At 51.6% G+C, this 17,983-nt stretch overlaps 1 protein-coding gene across 1 annotated transcript; it reads left to right on the top strand.

Annotated features, from left to right (window-relative positions):
• Positions 1–13,846: 13,846 nt before the first annotated feature.
• On the top strand, positions 13,847–17,762 carry LOC129466825 (galectin-7-like). The gene is made up of 5 exons (XM_055250822.2): positions 13,847–13,925; positions 15,198–15,250; positions 15,633–15,721; positions 16,706–16,907; positions 17,594–17,762. The coding sequence occupies exons 1-5, from the start codon at positions 13,847–13,849 to the stop codon at positions 17,705–17,707; spliced, it is 537 nt and encodes a 178-aa protein (XP_055106797.2). The 3' UTR covers positions 17,708–17,762.
• The last annotated feature ends 221 nt before the right edge of the window (positions 17,763–17,983 follow it).

Here is a 17,983-nt window from a genome sequence, read left to right as displayed (position 1 = left end):
ACTGCAAACTTTGCCTCCCAGGTTCAAGTGATTCTCCTGCCTCAGTCTCCCGAGTAGCTGGGACTACAGGCGCCCACCACCATGCCTGGCTAATTTTTGTATTTTTAGTAGAGACAGGGTTTTGCCATGTTCTCAAACTTCTGACCTCAGGTGATCCACCCACCTCGCCTCCAAAATGCTGGCATTACAGGCATGAGCCCCCATGCCTGGTCATGTCCAGCTTTTTATTTCTTCTAGAGATGGGGGTCTTGCTATGTTGCCCAGGCTGGCCTTGAACTCCTGGTCTCAAACGATCCTCTTGCCTCAGCCTCTCATAGCGCTACAGGCGTGAGACACTGTTTCCTACTAGGGGGTTCTATCTTGCCGCAGACTGAATCTTAATTGAATGAAGGTCCCATGACTTCTTTTTTTTTTTTTTGACACAAGGTCTCGCTCTGTCACCCAGGCTGGATTGCAATGGCGCAATCTCGGCTCACTGCAACCTCCGCCTCCCGGGTTCAAGCGATTCTCCCGCGTTCAAGTGATTCTCCTGCCTCAGCCTCCATAGTAGCTGAGATTACAGGCGTGCGTCACCACACCTGCCTAATTTTTTGTATTTTTAGTGGAGGCAGGGTTTCCCTATGTTGGCCAGGCTGGTCTCGAATGCCTGACCTCAGGTGATCGGCCCACCTCAGCCTCCCAAAGTTCTGGGATTACAGATGTGAGCCACCACACCCGGCCATAGTTGGGAGTTTTGAAGAGTCAATGTCATATAAACCAAAAAGGGTGGATGATTGTTCCAAATTCAAAGAGAATGACAGGACAGCCAGATGAAACGTACCAGCCTTTATTGCCTGCTGAATAAGGGAGGAAACTATGGCATCAGTTACCCTTGGGACCCAGGCATTCTACTCCTAGGGATATGTCCAAGGGGAACAAAAACATGTTCACGCTAAATATTTAAACAAAATGTTCATAGAAGCATTCATTATTCATAACAGCCAAACAGTGGAAACAACTTGAATGTCCTTTGCAGGGGAAAGAAAACTTTACCTCTCCCTCCTACAGTCTCGAGTGAGCTTGAGTATAAAACTGCCATAAGAATGCTGGGCGCAGGGCTCACTCCTGTAATCCCAGCACTTTGGGAGGCCAAGGCGGGCGGATCACCTGAGGTCAGGAGTTTGAGACCAACCTGACCAACATGGAGAAACCTTGTCTCTACTAAAAATACAAAATTAGCCGAGCCTGGTGACGCATGTCTGTAATCCCAGCTACTTGGGAGGCTGAGGCAGGAGAATCCCTTGAACCCAGGAGGCAGCAGTTGCAATGAGCCGAGATCACGCCATTGCACTCTATCTAAAAAACAAACAAACAAAAAGCAAACAAACAAAAAAAAACTGGCATAAGAAGGCTCACGCCTGTAATCCCAGCACTTCGAGAGGCCGAGGCAGGTGGATCACCAGAGGTCAGGAGTTCAAGACCAGCCTGGCCAACATGGTGAAACCCCCATCTCTACTAAAAATACAAAAATTAGCCAGGCGCAGTGACACATGCCTGTAGTCCCAGCCACTAGGAGGCTGAGGTGGGAGAATTGCTTGAACCTGGGAGGCGGAGGTTGCAATGAGCCGAGATCACACCATTGCACTCCAGCCTGGGCGACAAGAGAGAAACTCTCTCTCTCTCTCTCTCTCTCTCTCTCGTATATATATATATATATATATATATATATATATATATATATACGAGAGAGAGAGACATAAGGTAGATTAACAGGAGAAAGGCACACATTGAATGTAAATTTTTCATGACCTGGGAGCCTTCCTAACAAAGTTAACACCCAGGCAAAACCTGAATGCTTTCATGTGAGGTTGAACAAAGAAAGACGATTGTGGAAAAGTAACCGAATTATGCGGGGAGGCTCAAGGAAGACAAGCATTATTTGAACAAGGTCTATTTGTACATAATTCTCATGGCTATCAGCCCCCTTTGAAGAATATTTCTTTTCTCCTGGTACTGGGAGGGCACCTTCCACATGGGTTTTTTTTTTTTTTTCTCTCTCTTTTTTTTTTTTTGAAAATATATACTTTTATTTTTCCGTGATTACAAACACAACTGAATATCAAATGCACAAAGTAAGAATTATACAGGGAAAGAAAATCAGATACGTTCATATATATATCACCTTTTCAAGGCTATTTCCATCCAGAATAACCTTGGTTTGCCAGGGCCAATAGAAAGAAGTCGCAAAATCACCTTTAGTCAAATTTGTGTGTTTGCTTTCTTCTATAATTCCAATACCTCCACCATCAACAACTTGAGATAGCTGCCAAGATGTTATATAATCAGTGCCAGTGTCTTCATTCATTCTACAACAAAGGCTGTCACTTCACACTTGGAAGGTTGCACAGCGGCCAGGCAGAGACGCTCCTCACTTCCCAGACGGGGCGGCCGGGCAGAGGAGCTCCTCACATCCCAGGCGATGGGCGGCCAGGCAGAGAGGCTCCTTACTTCCCAGACGGGGCGGCCAGGCAGAGGCGCTTCTCACATTCCAGACGATGGGCGGCCAGGCAGAGGCACTCCTCACTTCCTAGATGGGGTGGCGGCCGGGCAGGGGCGCTCCTCACTTCCTAGATGGGGTGGCGGCCGGGCAGAGACGCTCCTCACTTCCTAGATGGGGTGGCGGCCGGGCAGGGGCGCTCCTCACTTCCTAGACGAGGTGGCGGCCGGGCAGAGGCGCTCCTCACATCCCAGGCGATGGGCAGCCAGGCAGAGACGCTCTTCACTTTCTAGACGGGGTGGCGGCCGGGCAGAGGCTGTAATCTTAGCACTTTGGGAGGCCAAGGCAGGCGGCTGGGAGGTGGAGGTTGTAGCGAGCCGAGATCACGCCACTGCACTCCAGCCTGGGCAACATTGAGCATTGAGTGAGCGAGACTCCGTCTGTAATCCCAGCACTTCGGGAGGCTGAGGCGGGCAGATCACTCGAGGTCAGGAGCTGGATACCAGCCCGGCCAACAAGGCGAAACCCCGTCTCCACCAAAAACACGAAAACCAGCCAGGCGTGTTGGCGCGCGCCTGCAATCCCAGGTACTGGGCAGGCCGAGGCAGGAGAATCATGGGAGCCCAAGGCAGGGAGGTTGCAGTGAGCCGAGATCACGACGCTGCACTCCAGCCTGGGCAACAGAGGGAGACTGTCCCAAAAAAGAAAAAGAAAGAAAGAAAGAAAGAAAGAAAGAGAGAGAGAGAGAGAGAGAGAGAGAAAGAAAGAAAGAAAGAAGGAAAGAAAGGAAAGAAGGAAGATTTTTTGTTTTGTTGTTGTTGTTTTGAGACAAAGTCTCAGTCTGTTGCCCAAGCTAGAGTGCAATGGCGCGATCTTGGCTCACTGCAACCTCCACCTCCTGGGTTCAAGCGATTCTCCTGCCTCAGCTTCCCGGGTAGCTGGGACTATAGGCATGCGCCACCATGCCTGGCTAATTTTTGTATTTTTAGTAGAGACAGGGTTTCACTATGTTGGTCAGCATGGTCTCTATCTCTTCACCTTGTGGTCTGCTTGCCTTGGCCTCCCAAAGTGCTGGGATTACAGGCGTGAGTCACCGTGCCCAGCCAACTATTTTCTATTAAGTAGGACTAGCACCCATCGATATCAGGAAATCAGCACTGAGTCCCCACGCCATCATCAGGTCTTCAGACCCCATTCGAGCTCTGCCAGGTATTCCAATAATGTCCCTCTCAGTAGAGCACCCACTTCAGAAACCCACAGTGAGTTCGGTCGTCGCATCTCTTTCCCTCCGTTCCCTCAGTCTGGAATGGATACTGTGTCATCCTTTGTCTCTCAAGAGCTTGACACTTTTGGAGGCTACAGGTCAGTGTGATGTGTCCTCATCTGTAGATTAACCTCATCTGTAGGTTAACCATTTTTGACAGAAGAACCACAGAAGTGGCGCTGTGCACATCCTCTCATGGGGCACGCGGTTTCCCCTTGACTCCTTACTGGTGACGTTGAGATGGGTCACTTGATTAAGGTGGTACCTGCTGGGCTTCACCACAAAATTAACTTTTTTTTTTTTTTTTTTTTTGAGACAGAGTCTCGCTCTGTCGCCCAGGCTGGAGTGCAGTGGCGCAATCTCGGCTCACTGCAAGCTCCGCCTCCCAGGTTCATGCCATTCTCCTGCCTCAGCCTCTCCGAGTAGCTGAGACTAGAGGCGCCCGCCACCACGCCCGGCTAATTTTTTGTATTTTTAGTAGAGACAGGGTTTCACCATGGTCTCGATCTCCTGACCTCATGATCCGCCCGCCTCGGCCTCCCAAAGTGCTGGGATTACAAGCGTGAGCCACCGCGCCCGGCCTTTTTTTTTTTTTTTTTGAGACAGAGTCTCACTTTGTTGCCCACGCTGGTAGCTCACTGCAACCTCTGCCTCCCTGGTTCAAGCAATTCTCCTGCCTCAGCCTTCTGAGTACCTGGGATTACAGGTGTCTGCCACTATGCCTGGCTAATTTTTGTATTTTTAGTGAAGACAGGGTTTCACCATGTTGGCCAGACTGGTCTCAAACTCCCGACTTCATGATCCGCCCTCCCAGGCCTCTCAAAGTGCTGGGATTACAGGCGTGACCCATCACACCTGGCCCAAAATTCACTTTTTGTCCTTTTCTTTTCTCCTCTCTTTGCTTCTCTTCTTTTCTCTTTCTCTCTTTCTTTCTTTCTTTCTTTCCTTCTTCTTCTCTTTCTTTCTTTCTTTTTTTTTTTTTTTTTTTTTTTTTGAGACGGAGTCTCGCTCTGTCGCCCAGGCTGGAGTGCAGTGGCGCAATCTCGGCTCACTGCAAGCTCCGCCTCCCGGGTTCACGCCATTCTCCTGCCTCAGCCTCTCCGAGTAGCTGGGACTACAGGCGCCCGCCACCACGCCCGGCTAATTTTTTGTATTTTTAGTAGAGACGGGGTTTCACTGTGGTCTCGATCTCCTGACCTCATGATCCGCCCGCCTCGGCCTCCCAAAGTGCTGGGATTACAAGCGTGAGCCACCGCGCGCGGCCTTCTCTTTCTTTCTTTCTTTCTTTCTTTCTTTCTTTCTTTCTTTCTTTCTTTCTTTCTTTTCTTTCTTACACAGAGTCTCACTCTGTCACCCAGGCTGGAGTGCAGTGGCGCAGTCATGGCTCACTGCAGCCTCAGCCTCCTGGGATCAAGGGATCCTCCTGCCTCAGCCTCCCAAATAGCTGGAACCGTAGGCACATTCCACCACGCCCAGCTAATTTTTAATTTTTTGTAGAGATGGGGTCTTGTTACATTGCCCAGGCCGATCTCCAACTCCTAGGCTCAAGCAATCCACCTGCTTCAGCCTCCTAAAGTGTTGAGATTACAGGAGTGAGCCACCACACCCTGCTAGCCTTTTGTCCTTTGTGATTAGTAAGCACTTGGTGGGGAGATTCTTGGCAACTAAATACCTCGTTCTTTATCACACTTTGATCATTTCTATCAGTTCTTGGTTCATATCAGCATGGACTCACAGCTTCCTTTTTTTTTTTTTTTTTTTTTGAGATGGAGTCTCTCTGTGTCGCCCAGGCTGGAGGGGTGATCTCAGCTCACTGCAACCTCTGCCTCCCAGGTTCAAGCCATTCTCCTGCCTCAGCCTCTTGAGTAGCTGGGATTACAGGCATGCACCACCACGCCTGGCTAATTTGTTTGTATTTTTAGTAGAGACGGGTTTTGTGATGTTAGCCAGGCTGGGTCTTGAACTCCTGACCTCAGGTGACCCACTCGCCTTTGCCTACCAAAGTGCAGGTGTGAACCACTGTGCCTGGCCTCACTTTCCTATTTTGTTCACTGTGTCACCACCCATGGCTCTCCCTGTCACAGATTTCACCTGGGGGAGTCCTTGAAGCTGGATCTTGTATCTTTGCAATGTGCCCCAACATTCTGTGAACAATTTTGTGTTTTCTGACACTAGTCATTCCAGCACATCTTGTACTTTCCCTGTTCAAGCCTTGAAGCAGCCATTTCTACCAGGGTCCCTTAGTAGAGACAGGCACGGCCCTGAGGAACCAAATCTGGGCACAGCATGCTCACTGCTATTCATGTGTCTCTACTCCCAGCCACTCCAGCACACAGAGAGGGCATCTGCGAACACGTATGTGTGTCTTTACACACACAGATGCACACACAGCTATTGACATCTGTAGTTATATCTCTTTCGGACAGAGATAATAAGCATCGGCCACAGAAGGACAGATACCGTATGATTCCCTCCTATGATGCCTGGAGTGCAGTCAAATTCAAAGAGAGAGAGAAAGGAGCACAGTGGTTGCCAGGCTCTGGGGAGAGGGGATGAGGAGTTGGTGTTTAATGGTCATAGAGGTTCAGCTGGGTAAGATGAAGAAGGCCTGGAGCCGGATGGTGGTGATGGCTGTGCAACAGTGTGAATGCACTTAATCCCACAGAACGGCACATTTAAGAATAAGGAAAATGGCAAATTTTACATTCTATTTTATTTTATTTGAGACAGAATCTCACTCTGTCGCCAAGGCTAGAGTGCAGTGGTGCGATCTCGGCTCACTGCAACCTCCACATCCCGAGTTCAAGCATGAACTTGTGCTTGGACTTCTGGCCTCAATTGATTCGCCCGCCTTGGCCTCCCAAAGTGCTGAGATTACAGGCATGAGCCACTGTGCCAGGCCTCTATATATTTTATCTTTTTTTTCTTTTTCTTTTGAGACAGAGTCTCCCTCTGTCACCTAGGCTGGAGTGCAATGGTGTGATCTAGGCTCACTGCAACCTCCGCCTCCTGGGTTCAAGGGATTCTACTGCCTCAGCATCTTGAGTAGGTGGGGTTACAGGTGCCAGCCATCACACCCGGCTAATTTTGGTATTTGTAGTAGAGATGGAATTTCACCATGTTGGTCAGGCTGGTCTCGAACTCCTGACCTCGTGATCCGACTGCCTCGGCCTCCCAAAGTGCTGGGATTACAGGCGTGAGCTACCGAGCCCAACCATTTCATCATATTTTTAAAAAAAGAGGCGGGGTTGCCAGGCGCGGTGGCACACGCCTGTAATCCCAGCAGTTTGGGAGGCCGAGGCGGGCGGATCACGAGGTCAGGAGATTGAGACCATCCTGGCTAACAGGGTGAAACTCCGTCTCCACTAAAAATACAAACAAAATTGGCCGGGCGAGGTGGCAGGCGCCTGTAGTCCCAGCTACGCGGGAGGCTGAGGCAGGAGAATGGCGTGAACCCCGGGGGGCGGAGCCTGCAGTGAGCCGAGATCGCGCCACTGCACTCCAGCCTGGGTGAAAGAGCGAGACTCAGTCTCAAAAAAAAAAAAAAAAAAAAAAATTATAGCCGGGCGCAGTGGCTCACGCCTGTAATCCCAGCACTTTGGGAGGCCGAGGCGGGCGGATCATGAGGTCAGGAGATCGAGACCACAGTGAAACCCCGTCTCTACTAAAAATACAAAAAATTAGCCGGGCGTGGTGGCAGGCGCCTGTAATCCCATCTACTCGGGAAGCTGAGGCAGGAGAATGGCGTGAACCCAGAGGGCGGAGCTTGCAGTGAGCCGAGATCGCGCCACTGCACTCCAGTGTGGGTGACAGAGCGAGACTCCGTCTCAAAAAAAAAAAAAAAAAAAAAAAAAGAGGCGGGGTGTGGTGGCTCACGCCTTGTAATCCCAACACTTTGGGAAGATAAGGCAGGAGGAGTGCTTGAGCCCAGGAGTTAAAGACCAGCCTGGGCAACATAGTGAGACTCCGTCTCTACAAAATAACACTAAAAATTAGCCAGGCATTGTGGGGTGTGCCTGTAGTTCCAGCTACACAGATGGCTGAGGTGGGAAAATCGCTTGAACCTAGGAGTGTGAGACTGCAGTGAGCCACAATCACGCCACTGCATTGGGCAACAGAGTAAGACCCTGTTTCCAGATTTAAACAATGGTGAAAGTAGTACATTTTATGTTATGTATATTTTATCATATTTAAAAAGAGTTCAGGCTGGGTGCGGTAGCTCACAACTGTAATTCCAGCACTTTGGGAGGCCGAGGCAATGGATCACTTTGAGACCAGCCTGGCCAACATGGTGAAACCCTGTCTTTACTAAAAATACAAAAATTAGCCAGGTGTGGTGGCAAATGCCTGTAATCCCAGCTACTGGGGAGGCTGAGGCAGGAGAATCGCTTGAACCCGGGACACGGAGGTTGCAGTGAGCCAAGATTGCGCTACTGCACTCCAGCCTGGGCGACAGAGCGAGATTTCATCTCAATTAAAAAAAAAATACAAAAATTAGCCAGGTGTGGTAGCAGGTGCCTGTAATCCCAGCTACTGGGGAGGCTGAGGCAGGAGAATCGCTTGAACCCAGGAGGTGGAGGTTGCAGTGAGCCGAGATCACACCACTGCACTCCAGCCTGGTGGCAGAGCGAGACTCTGTCTAAATAAATAAATAAATAAATAAATAAATAAATAAATAAATAAATATGTTAAATTAAATAAAAATAAAAAGAGTCCAAACCTGCCCCACCAAATAACCCAATCCTCAAACCATTAGCTCACGCTAACGCTTCCACTTCCAGTCCAGCTCCACGGGGCTGGTGCCTGCCTCTCCCTTTCCATATCTGTAACTCCCTCCCGGAAAAAAAAAGCAGTTCCAGTCCTCATCTCCGACTCCCACACGGCACGTCCCCGCTAGGCTGGCTCCAATGCCCCTCGGTGGGCACCCACCCCACACAGGTGTCCTCCTCCCATGCTGGGAGCTCAGGCTCCCTCTCACGTGTCCTGCTGGCCCTCACTGGGCACTTACGCGCAGCCTCTGCTGAGCACTTCTGATCCTGCTCAGCCTTGACCCCCAAACACCTCCCCCAAGGACATCCCACCCCAATCAGCCCATTCAGGGGCCACCATGACCTTGCTCAGCCCCACATAATGGCTTTAGGGCCCAATTGTTCAGCAAAGGAAGGAAAGGAAGGAAGAAGAAAAAGCTATGCATTTATTTTACTGTTTAAGCATTGAAATATACAAGAATCACTAGGAAACTTACAAGAATTACTCAGATGAGTTTATAGAGCAATTGAAACACTGAAAAATGAATAACCTCTAAAATTATGCATTCAGTTTAAAATATTTAAGAGAGTTTAATTAAGTTTATAAATGGAACTGAACACTAGAGAATAGACTTTTTGTTAGCGGCAATTGGATTGTTCTATTAATATTTACTATATTTATAAAAATAGAGTTGTAAGATTTCCAATGGGCATAAAAGCTTAAGAACAAAGTGAGTTTCTGGGGTTTTTTTGTTTTTGTTTTTGTTTTGTTTTGTTTTGATGGAGTCTTGCTCTGTTGCCCAGGCTCAAGTGCAGTGGTGCGATCTTGGCTCACCACAACCTCCGTCTCCCGGGTTCAAGTGATTCTCCTGCTTCAGCCTCCCAAGTAGCTGGGATCACAGGTGTGTGCCACCACACCCAGCTAATATAGATATATATAATTTTTTGGTATTTTTAGTAGAAACAGGGTTTCACTATGTTGGCCAGGCTGGTCTCAAATTCCTGACCTCAGGTGATCCGCCCGCCTCGGCCTCCCAAAGTGCTGGGATTACAGGGTGAACCACCGTGCCTGGCCAAGAACAAACTGAGATTTCTTTTTTTTTTTTCTTTTTTTTTTTTGAGAGGAAGTCTCGCTCTTGTCTCCCAGGCTGGAGTGCAATGGCGCGATCTTGGCTCACTGCAACCTCTGCCTCCCGGGTTCAAGCGATGCTCCTGCCTCAGCCCCCCGAGTAGCTGGGATTACAGGTGCCTGCCACCATGCCTGACTAATTTTTTCTATTTTTAGTAGAGATGGGGTTTCACCCTACTGGCCAGGCTGGTCTCGAACTCCTGACCTCAGGTGATCCGCCCACCTCGGCCTCCCAAAGTGTTGGGATTATAGGCGTGAGCCACTGCGCCCAGCCAAAGTGAGATTTCTTTTTTTTTTTTTTTTTTTTTGAGACGGAGTCTCGCTCTGTCGCCCAGGCTGGAGTGCAGTGGCGCGATCTCGGCTCACTGCAAACTCCGTCTCCCGGGTTCACGCCATTCTCCTGCCTCAGCCTCTCCGAGTAGCTGGGACTACAGGCGCCCGCCACCACGCCCGGCTAATTTTTTGTATTTTTAGTAGAGACGGGGTTTCACCATGGTCTCGATCTCCTGACCTCGGGATCCGCCCGCCTCGGCCTCCCAAAGTGCTGGGATTACAGGCGTGAGCCACCGCGCCCGGCCCAAAGTGAGATTTCTAAGTGTCATTTTCATCATCAGAATGTTGATTTACAAAAAGCAGCCCCCGAATTACCTTCACTGGATACAAAAAATAACCAAAATGTGACCAACAAATGACATTCATGGAGGCTGAATTTTAAATCTCTACAACTACCTAGTGTGCAATTAGCTATTTTTCATCTAAATTATTTCCTAAAAGAGGCATAAAGTCAGAAAAATCAGTCTACTCCCTCTTCTTTATTTTGAGACAAATGAACTACTTGGTGGCTAATCAATGCTCAGGAGTGGCCAGGTCCAGTGGCTCATGCCTGTAATCCCAGCACTTTGGGAGGCTAAGGCAGGCATATCGCTTGACTCCAGGAGTTCAACACCAGCCTAGGCAACATCGTAAAACCCTCTGTCTACAAAAAATACACAAACAATTAGCCAGGCATGGTGGCGTGTGTCTGTAGGCCCGACTACTCGGGAGACTGAGGTGGTAGGATTGCTTGAGCCCAGGAGGTTTAAGCTTGGAAGGTTGAGGCTGCAGTGAGCGGAGACTGCACCACTGCACTCCAGCCTGGGTGACAGAGTGAGACCCCCATCTCAAAAACAAAACAAAACAAAACAAAAAAATGGTCAGGAATGACACTGGCCAGTGGCTTCCTGGAACAAGAAGAGAGGCCACTATTTCCTGGACACCAGGAAACTTAATTGAGGAGCTGGTTAGATAGGTCTCCACAGTTCTCAAAATCAGTGAACTATACCTTTAATATCTGCATCTTTTATGGGAAGGATACCTTGATAGAAAGACTATTGAGAAATACATACATTTATTATTATTATTATTATTATACATACTTTTGGAGACAGAGTCTTGTTCTTGTTGCCCAGGCTAAAGTGCAACGGCGCTATCTTGGCTCACTGCAATTTCCGCCTCCTGGGTTCAAGCGATTCTCCTGCCTCGGCCTCTCGAGTAGCTGGGACTACAGGTGTGCACCACCACACCCGGCCTACATTAACTAATTAAAATTGAAAAAAGGTGGCCAGGTGCGTTGGTTCACACCTGCAATCCCAGCACTTTGGGAGGCTGAGGCAGGTGGATCATCTGAGGTCAGGAGTTCAGGGCCACTCTGGCCAACATGGTGAAACCCCATCTCTACTAAAAATACAAAAAGTAGCTGGGCGTGGTGGCAGGCACCTGAAATCCCAGCTACTTGGGAGGCTGAGGCAGGAGAATCACTTGAACCTGGAAGGCAGAGGTTGCAGTGAGCCAATATCGAACCACTGCACTCCTGCCTGGGCAACAGAGCGAGACTCTGTCTCAAAAAAAAAAAAAAAAAAGAAAAGGCTCACGAAAATATTATTTCAGGCCAGGTGCAGTGGCTCACACCTGTAATCTCAACACTTTGGGAGGCTGAGGAGGGCAGATCACGAGGTCAGGAGTTCGAGACTAGCCTGACCAACATGGTGAAACCCTGTCTCTACTAAAAATACAAAAATTAGGCCAGGCGCCATGGCTTATGCCTGTAATCCCAGCACTTTGGGAGGCCGAGGCGGGCGGATCACAAGGTCAGGAGACCGAGGCCATCCTGGCTAATACGGTGAAACCCCGTCTCTACCAAAAATACAAAAAATTAGCTGGGCATGGTGGTGGGAGCCTGTAGTCCTAGCTACTCAGGAGGCTGAGGCAGGAGAATGGCATGAACCCAGGAGGCAGAGCTTGCAGTGAGCCGAAATGGCACCACTGCACTCCAGCCTGGGCAGCAGAGCAAGACTCCATCTCCAAAAAAAAACAAAAAACAAACAAACAAACAAAAAAATTAGCCAGGAGGCCGGGCGCGGTGGCTCACGCCTGTAATCCTAGCACTTTGCGAGGCCGAGGCGGGCGGATCACGAGGTCAGGAGATCGAGACCATCCTGGTTAACGTGGTGAAACCCCATCTCTACTAAAAATACAAAAAATTAGCCGGGCGCGGTGGCAGGCGCCTATAGTCCCAGCTACTCGGGAGGCTGAGGCAGGAGAATGGCATGAACCCGGGAGGCGGAGCTTGCAGTGAGCCGAGATCGCACCACTGCACTCCAGCCTGGGCGAAAGAGCGAGAATTCGTCTCAAAAAAAAAAAAAAAAATTAGCCAGGCATGGTGGTGGGTGCCTGTCATCCCAGCTACTCAGGGGGCTGAGGCAGGAGAGTCGCTTCAACCCGGGAGGTGGAGGTTGCAGCGAGCTGAGATCGCACCACTGCACTCCAGCCTGGGTGACAGAGCGAGACTCTGTCTCAAAAAAAAAAAAATATTGTTTCTCAACTGATGAGAAAGATAACCAACACTAATGAATAAGAGCCCATCAAGGATGCATATCTCAGTTACAGGAAAGGAGCCAGTCTTTTTTTTTTTTTTTTTTGAGACGGAGTCTTGCTCTGTTGCCCAGGCTGGAGTGCAGTGGCGCAGTCTCGGCTCACTGCAAGCTCCGCCTCCCGGGTTCACGTCATTCTCCTGCCTCAGCCTCTCTGAGTAGCTGGGACTACAGGTGCCCGCCACCACGCCTGGCTAATTTTTTGTATTTTTATTTTTATTTTATTTTATTTTTTTTTGAGACGGAGTCTCGCTCTGTTGCCCAGGCTGGAGTGCAGTGGCGCGATCTCGGCTCACTGCAAGCTCCGGCTCCCGGGTTCACGCCATTCTCCTGCCTCGGCCTCCCGAGTAGCTGGGACTACAGGCGCCCGCCAACACGCCCGGCTAATTTTTTGTATTTTTAGTAGAGACGGGGTTTCACCGTGTTAGCCAGGATGGTCTCGATCTCCTGACCTCGTGATCCGCCCGCCTCGGCCTCCCAAAGTGCTGGGATTACAAGCATGAGCCACGGCGCCCGGCTCAGGAGCCAGCCTTTTAGATTGATAACAGATTGACTGCAATCATTTGGCCAATCACTTAAGGCAAGTTGGGACTTGCACGTTGGTTGGGTGTGAAGTCATATCCAGCCACAGTGAAGAAATAGAAATAAATAAAAAGATGTTCTTGGGAAACAATAGCAAGGTACAGAATGATGCATCAAGTAATGTAAGGAGTGTCTTTTCTTTTTGTGGACTGAGGTCTCACTCTGTTGCCCAGGTTGGAGAGCTGTGGTGTGATCATAGCTCCCTGCAGCCTCTGACCTCCTGGGCTCAAGCGATTCTCCTGCCTCAGCCTCCCAAGTAGCTGGAATTACAGGCAGATGTGCACCAACCCACTGGGCTATTTTATTTTATTTTTATTTTTTGTAATGATGAGGTCTTGCTGTGTTGCCCAGGCGAGAGTGTCTTCTTTAGAATGGTCAATAATTTTAGAACGATGGAGTCCACCATTCAAGGGAACATTCTCGGGAACTAACTGAGCTGGGCTGGTGGTGTGATCACCGGACACCCTGCTATCCTCTCTGTCCATGCCCATGACGTGTCCTTGGCACAAAGACCTCTGGAGCTGAGGTCCTGGCCTCTTCCTTGGCTGAGAGGTGGTCCCTATCTAAGCTTCAGTTTTGTCCTCTGCAGAATGGGGGTGCTTGCAGCCCCTACTGAAATGCAGCTGCCAGCCTCCCTCTCTGAGCTCATGTTCCCGAGAACTGGTCCCTGAGCTTGGTGCCTTGGAGTGTGTGGGGAGGGGGCGAGAGGCTGGGGGCCTGGGACGCAGAGGGTGGAAGATGGTTCCGGGTCTGCTGTCTCCACCCAAACTTTCCACCGCCAGCCTGCCTCTGCCCAGGCCTCTCAGCAGCCTGCTGGGTGGGGCAGGAGCTGGAGTAGGGAGTGGAAAAGGTCCAGGAGGGCTGCTGGGCTGCTAGGAGTGGTTTCTGCTCAGCTCCCACACCATCCCTGCCTTTCAGAAGCATCTTTCAGCCCTACCCGCCCCTCCCCCAAGCCAATTCCCCAACCCTGAGTTCTCTTCCAGAGTCTTAGGCCCAAGGGGGCTGTTTCGGGCCTGGCGGGAGGGTCCCCACCTTGCTCTGCTTTTGATCTAGGTGGTGATGGAGTGCTAGGCCACCCACCACCTCCAAACCCGCCTCATCCTGACCTGCAAACTTGGTGGCATGATGGTAGCAGTCCTGGAAGGAGGAAGAAGAGAGACTTGAAGGAGAGAAGTGGGACAGGAATATGTGGTAGACAGAGTTAGAGGCAGAGGCGGACAGAGTGAGACAGCCAGCCCCAGAGACAACCCACAGGAGGGGCGCGAGCAGAGGTGAGGAGAGCCAGAGGTCGGGGCAGCAGGTGCTGCACACTCCTGCCTTTGGCAAATCCCTTCCCATCCCAGCCTCGGCCTCCTCCTCTGTACAATGAAGGTGACCCATACTCCTCCCTGTTGGAATGATGGGGTCCCAATCAGTGATTTCCTGCATATCCTGGGCAGCCCAGGGGCCTGGGAAATGACAGGCATAGTCCTAGTGGATCCCCTCTTTCACCCCTCCTGACTGAGGACTTCCATGAACTGCGCACACTCCAGGACCCAGGGGTGCAGCACTGAGGGGATCAGGCAGGCCCCCTGTTAACCCGTGAAGCCAACCTGTCTGTCACTACTGCTCCTGTTGTGGCCGCTGTTCCATTACAGAGGCAGAAGCTTAGATTTCAGCGCGGATCAGTCCAGGCAGGAGGTTCTCAGCTGGAGAGAAGGGTCTGGAGTTTCCACCCAGATTGGCCTCCCAGGACTTAATAAGTCTGTGTATAAAATAAGAGAAATTACTAACAAATAAATACATGAAATGAGATAGAGGCTCTCCGTGTGCCAGGCAGCGGGAAGACAGGGGCGGAGGGGCGGTGGCACAAGGAGCCTTCTCTGCTGTGAGTTTATTATTATTAAACGTTCCCTCTTATTATCAGCTCCTAGGAGAGGGGCAGTGCACCCGGGCCCTGGGTGATGGGGGGATCAGGGTCCCCAAGAAGAGGCGCCACTCCCACTTCGCCGGGCTTGCCCCAGGGCCAGGGTCTGTGCCAGGTGTGGGTGGTGGGTGGGAAGGGGTGGGGTGAGTCATCAGGGCCAGCCCCGCCCTGCTTTTATTTAAGGTCCCCAGCAGGCCCCACCACCAGGGCTGCCTGACCCTGTCCCAGCCATGTCCGTGAGTGCTCCAGGGGCCCGGGGCGGGGCCAAGCAGGGAGGGGGCTGGGGGCTCCTCTTTCAAAGGAGCAGGTGGGCAGTGGGTGCGCCATGGACAGGCCTGGGCTGTGGCCTCCAGGTGACCCCCCCCATCCTGACTGTCCCCTCTACCTCTTTGTGGCTTCCTCTGGGTCCCTCTTTGAGGATTTGTCTGTTTTTCTTTGTTGCTGTCCCCGTTTCCCTGTCTGTTTCTGGTCTCTTTCCTGCCTCTCTGCCACCCTTTTCTCTTCCACTGATTTCTGCCAGTCTCAGCCCTGGTCGGCTCCTCTGAGGGGTGACCCACCTTCTGCCTTCCTCCCTCGGTCTCACCGGCTCACAGTGGCCCCTGCACCCCACTCTTGCAGAACGTCCCCCACAAGTCCTCGCTGCCCGAGGGCATCCGCCCTGGCACGGTGCTGAGAATTCGCGGCTTGGTTCCTCCCAATGCCAGCAGGTGAGGCCCCAGGCCCTAGGGGTAAAGGGTACAGGTCTCCAGGATCAGCTGACCCCCAATTTTTGCAGTCCAGAAATAGGGGCTCTAGGCCATCTGTATCCACCAGGCTAGGAGTCCGAGGCCATTTCTGACCTCAAATCTGATGTATTCATATTTGCCCCATGTCTTTGTGGCTGGGGTCCCTGAGTTTCCCTAAGAATTTGAGGTTCCTGGGTAATCTCAGCGTTCCTAGATATAGTCCTATGACTTCCATGTCTGAGTCCCAGGGAACTCTGGAAGTGCTCCAAGTCCTGGAGACACCCTGGACCCTGGGAGTCCTTGCCAAGCCATCCTTTGACTTCCTGGCTAAGGAACTTCGGGCATTCTGGATTCTGGGGTACCCTGGAAATACTGGGGTTCTTGGTACTATTCTTTGTCCTGTAGAACCTGAGGGTTCCCTGAGCATCAGGAGCACCCTGGCCATCACCCAGACCTCCTGGGCAGCTCCCAGGCTCTTTGGAAATGAGGGCACCCTGCCCTAAGCATAGTGACTTTGGTCTGGGTAGGTTTCTGCCAAGGGCCTCATGATGTTTTGGCTGCCTTGGGAATCTAAGCTCCCTGGTCATTAGTGGGCCACCTCTCCTTCTGCGGTGTGTGCCTGTCTTCAGGTCCCTGTTAATTTGGGGGTACTCTGGGAATGGGGAGTCCCAGCCCATAAGCCCTTCACTTTGGTCTGGGTGGTTTATTTTTTGTTTGTTCTTTCATTTTTTTGTAAGATGGGGTCTTGCTATGTTGCCCAGGCTGGTCTTTAATTTCTGGGCCCGAGCAATCCTCCCTTCTCCACCTCCCAGAGTGCTGGGATTACAGGGTGAGCCACTGCACCCAGCCAACATTTCATTTATTTATTCATTCAAAGTAAATTGTAGACATCGGTATTCCTTACCCTCAACATTTCTTGGTCTGGGTGGTTTCTGAGCCCTGATGGCCGCCATCCCCGTCTTCCAGGTTCCATGTAAACCTGCTGTGCGGGGAGGAGCAGGGCTCCGATGCCGCCCTGCATTTCAACCCCCGGCTGGACACGTCGGAGGTGGTCTTCAACAGCAAGGAGCAAGGCTCCTGGGGCCGCGAGGAGCGCGGGCCGGGCGTTCCTTTCCAGCGCGGGCAGCCCTTCGAGGTGCTCATCATCGCGTCCGACGACGGCTTCAAGGTGCGTCTCTGGACAGGGGCGTGGACGCCAAGACCTAGGTCCCTGGAGCAGAGGGTTAGGCATAGCCAGGCTATTGGTGGAAGGCAGGGAGGTTTGGGGCGAGGTGAGGGGGGTAGGGAAGGCGTGGCCACGGCGGAGAAGGGTGTCCTTCGACCCTCTGTCGCCTAAACAACTCCAATGTGGGTCCGAGGGGCAGAGAGACAGCAGGGTCAGGACGAGGCGAGCACCAGCCGAGTGTCCAAGGGGTGGGCGTCCTAGCGGGAAGGCGTGGCCCAGACTCGCCATCCCAGACCCTACTCCCAGTTAATTCCTTCCTGAGGTCCGGGGTTTGAGGCATGGGGAGGGATGGGTTGGAGACAGCGACCAGGAACTCGTCCTAGCAAGGATTGGCCGGCGGGGGTGGCGGCAGATCCTCCACCATCCACACCTTACGCGAATTCACCCCTCTCCTCTGTGCTTTAATAGCGGGTAGTGGTCGCGGAAATAAGAATATCCATTACCAGCACTAAAAAAGCCGTTTTTTACTGTGCCACACAGTAAACTCGTTTGATTCTCACGCAAGAGTTAGAATGAACAATAGACCCATTTTCCCAGTGGGGAAACTGAGGCCCAGAGGGAATGAGTGATTTCCCCAGGGCCACCCGTCATGGGCCTCCGGAATCCTCACCACCGACCCTCCCCTGCAGGCCGTGGTTGGGGACGCCCAGTACCACCACTTCCGCCACCGCCTGCCGCTGGCGCGCGTGCGCCTGGTGGAGGTGGGCGGGGACGTGCAGCTGGACTCCGTGAAGATCTTCTGAGCAGAAGCGCAGGCGAGCCCGGGGCCTTGGATGGCAAATAAAGCGTTAGCCCGCAGCGCGACTGTGTCTGTGTCTGTGTCCCATTCACTGAGATGAGCAAACTGAGGCTCAGAGAGGCCAAGATACTGGCTCCGGGCCACACAGCGAATCCGAGGCGGAGGCGGGCTCTGAGCCTGCCTGTGCTTAGGATACTTTCTGTCTGCGAAGGCATGAAGGTCGCGATCTGGGAAGGAGTGGGTCCTGACGCAGCATTTGTGCAAAGCAACCCAAGCGGTA

This window comes from Symphalangus syndactylus, chromosome 17 (genome assembly GCF_028878055.3).
Source record: "Symphalangus syndactylus isolate Jambi chromosome 17, NHGRI_mSymSyn1-v2.1_pri, whole genome shotgun sequence".
Taxonomy (NCBI): domain Eukaryota; kingdom Metazoa; phylum Chordata; class Mammalia; order Primates; family Hylobatidae; genus Symphalangus; species Symphalangus syndactylus.
This window is presented reverse-complemented; position numbering and strand designations above follow the sequence as displayed.

Excerpts from the sequence above, each read along its gene's own strand:
- LOC129466825 (XM_055250822.2), top strand. The coding sequence starts at position 13,847 with ATGGTTCCGGGTCTGCTGTCTCCACCCAAACTTTCCACCGCCAGCCTG. Across the intron at positions 15,722-16,705 it reads GTTCCTCCCAATGCCAGCAG|GTTCCATGTAAACCTGCTGT; the intron begins GTGAGGCCCCAG and ends CCCGTCTTCCAG. Across the intron at positions 16,908-17,593 it reads CGTCCGACGACGGCTTCAAG|GCCGTGGTTGGGGACGCCCA; the intron begins GTGCGTCTCTGG and ends CCTCCCCTGCAG.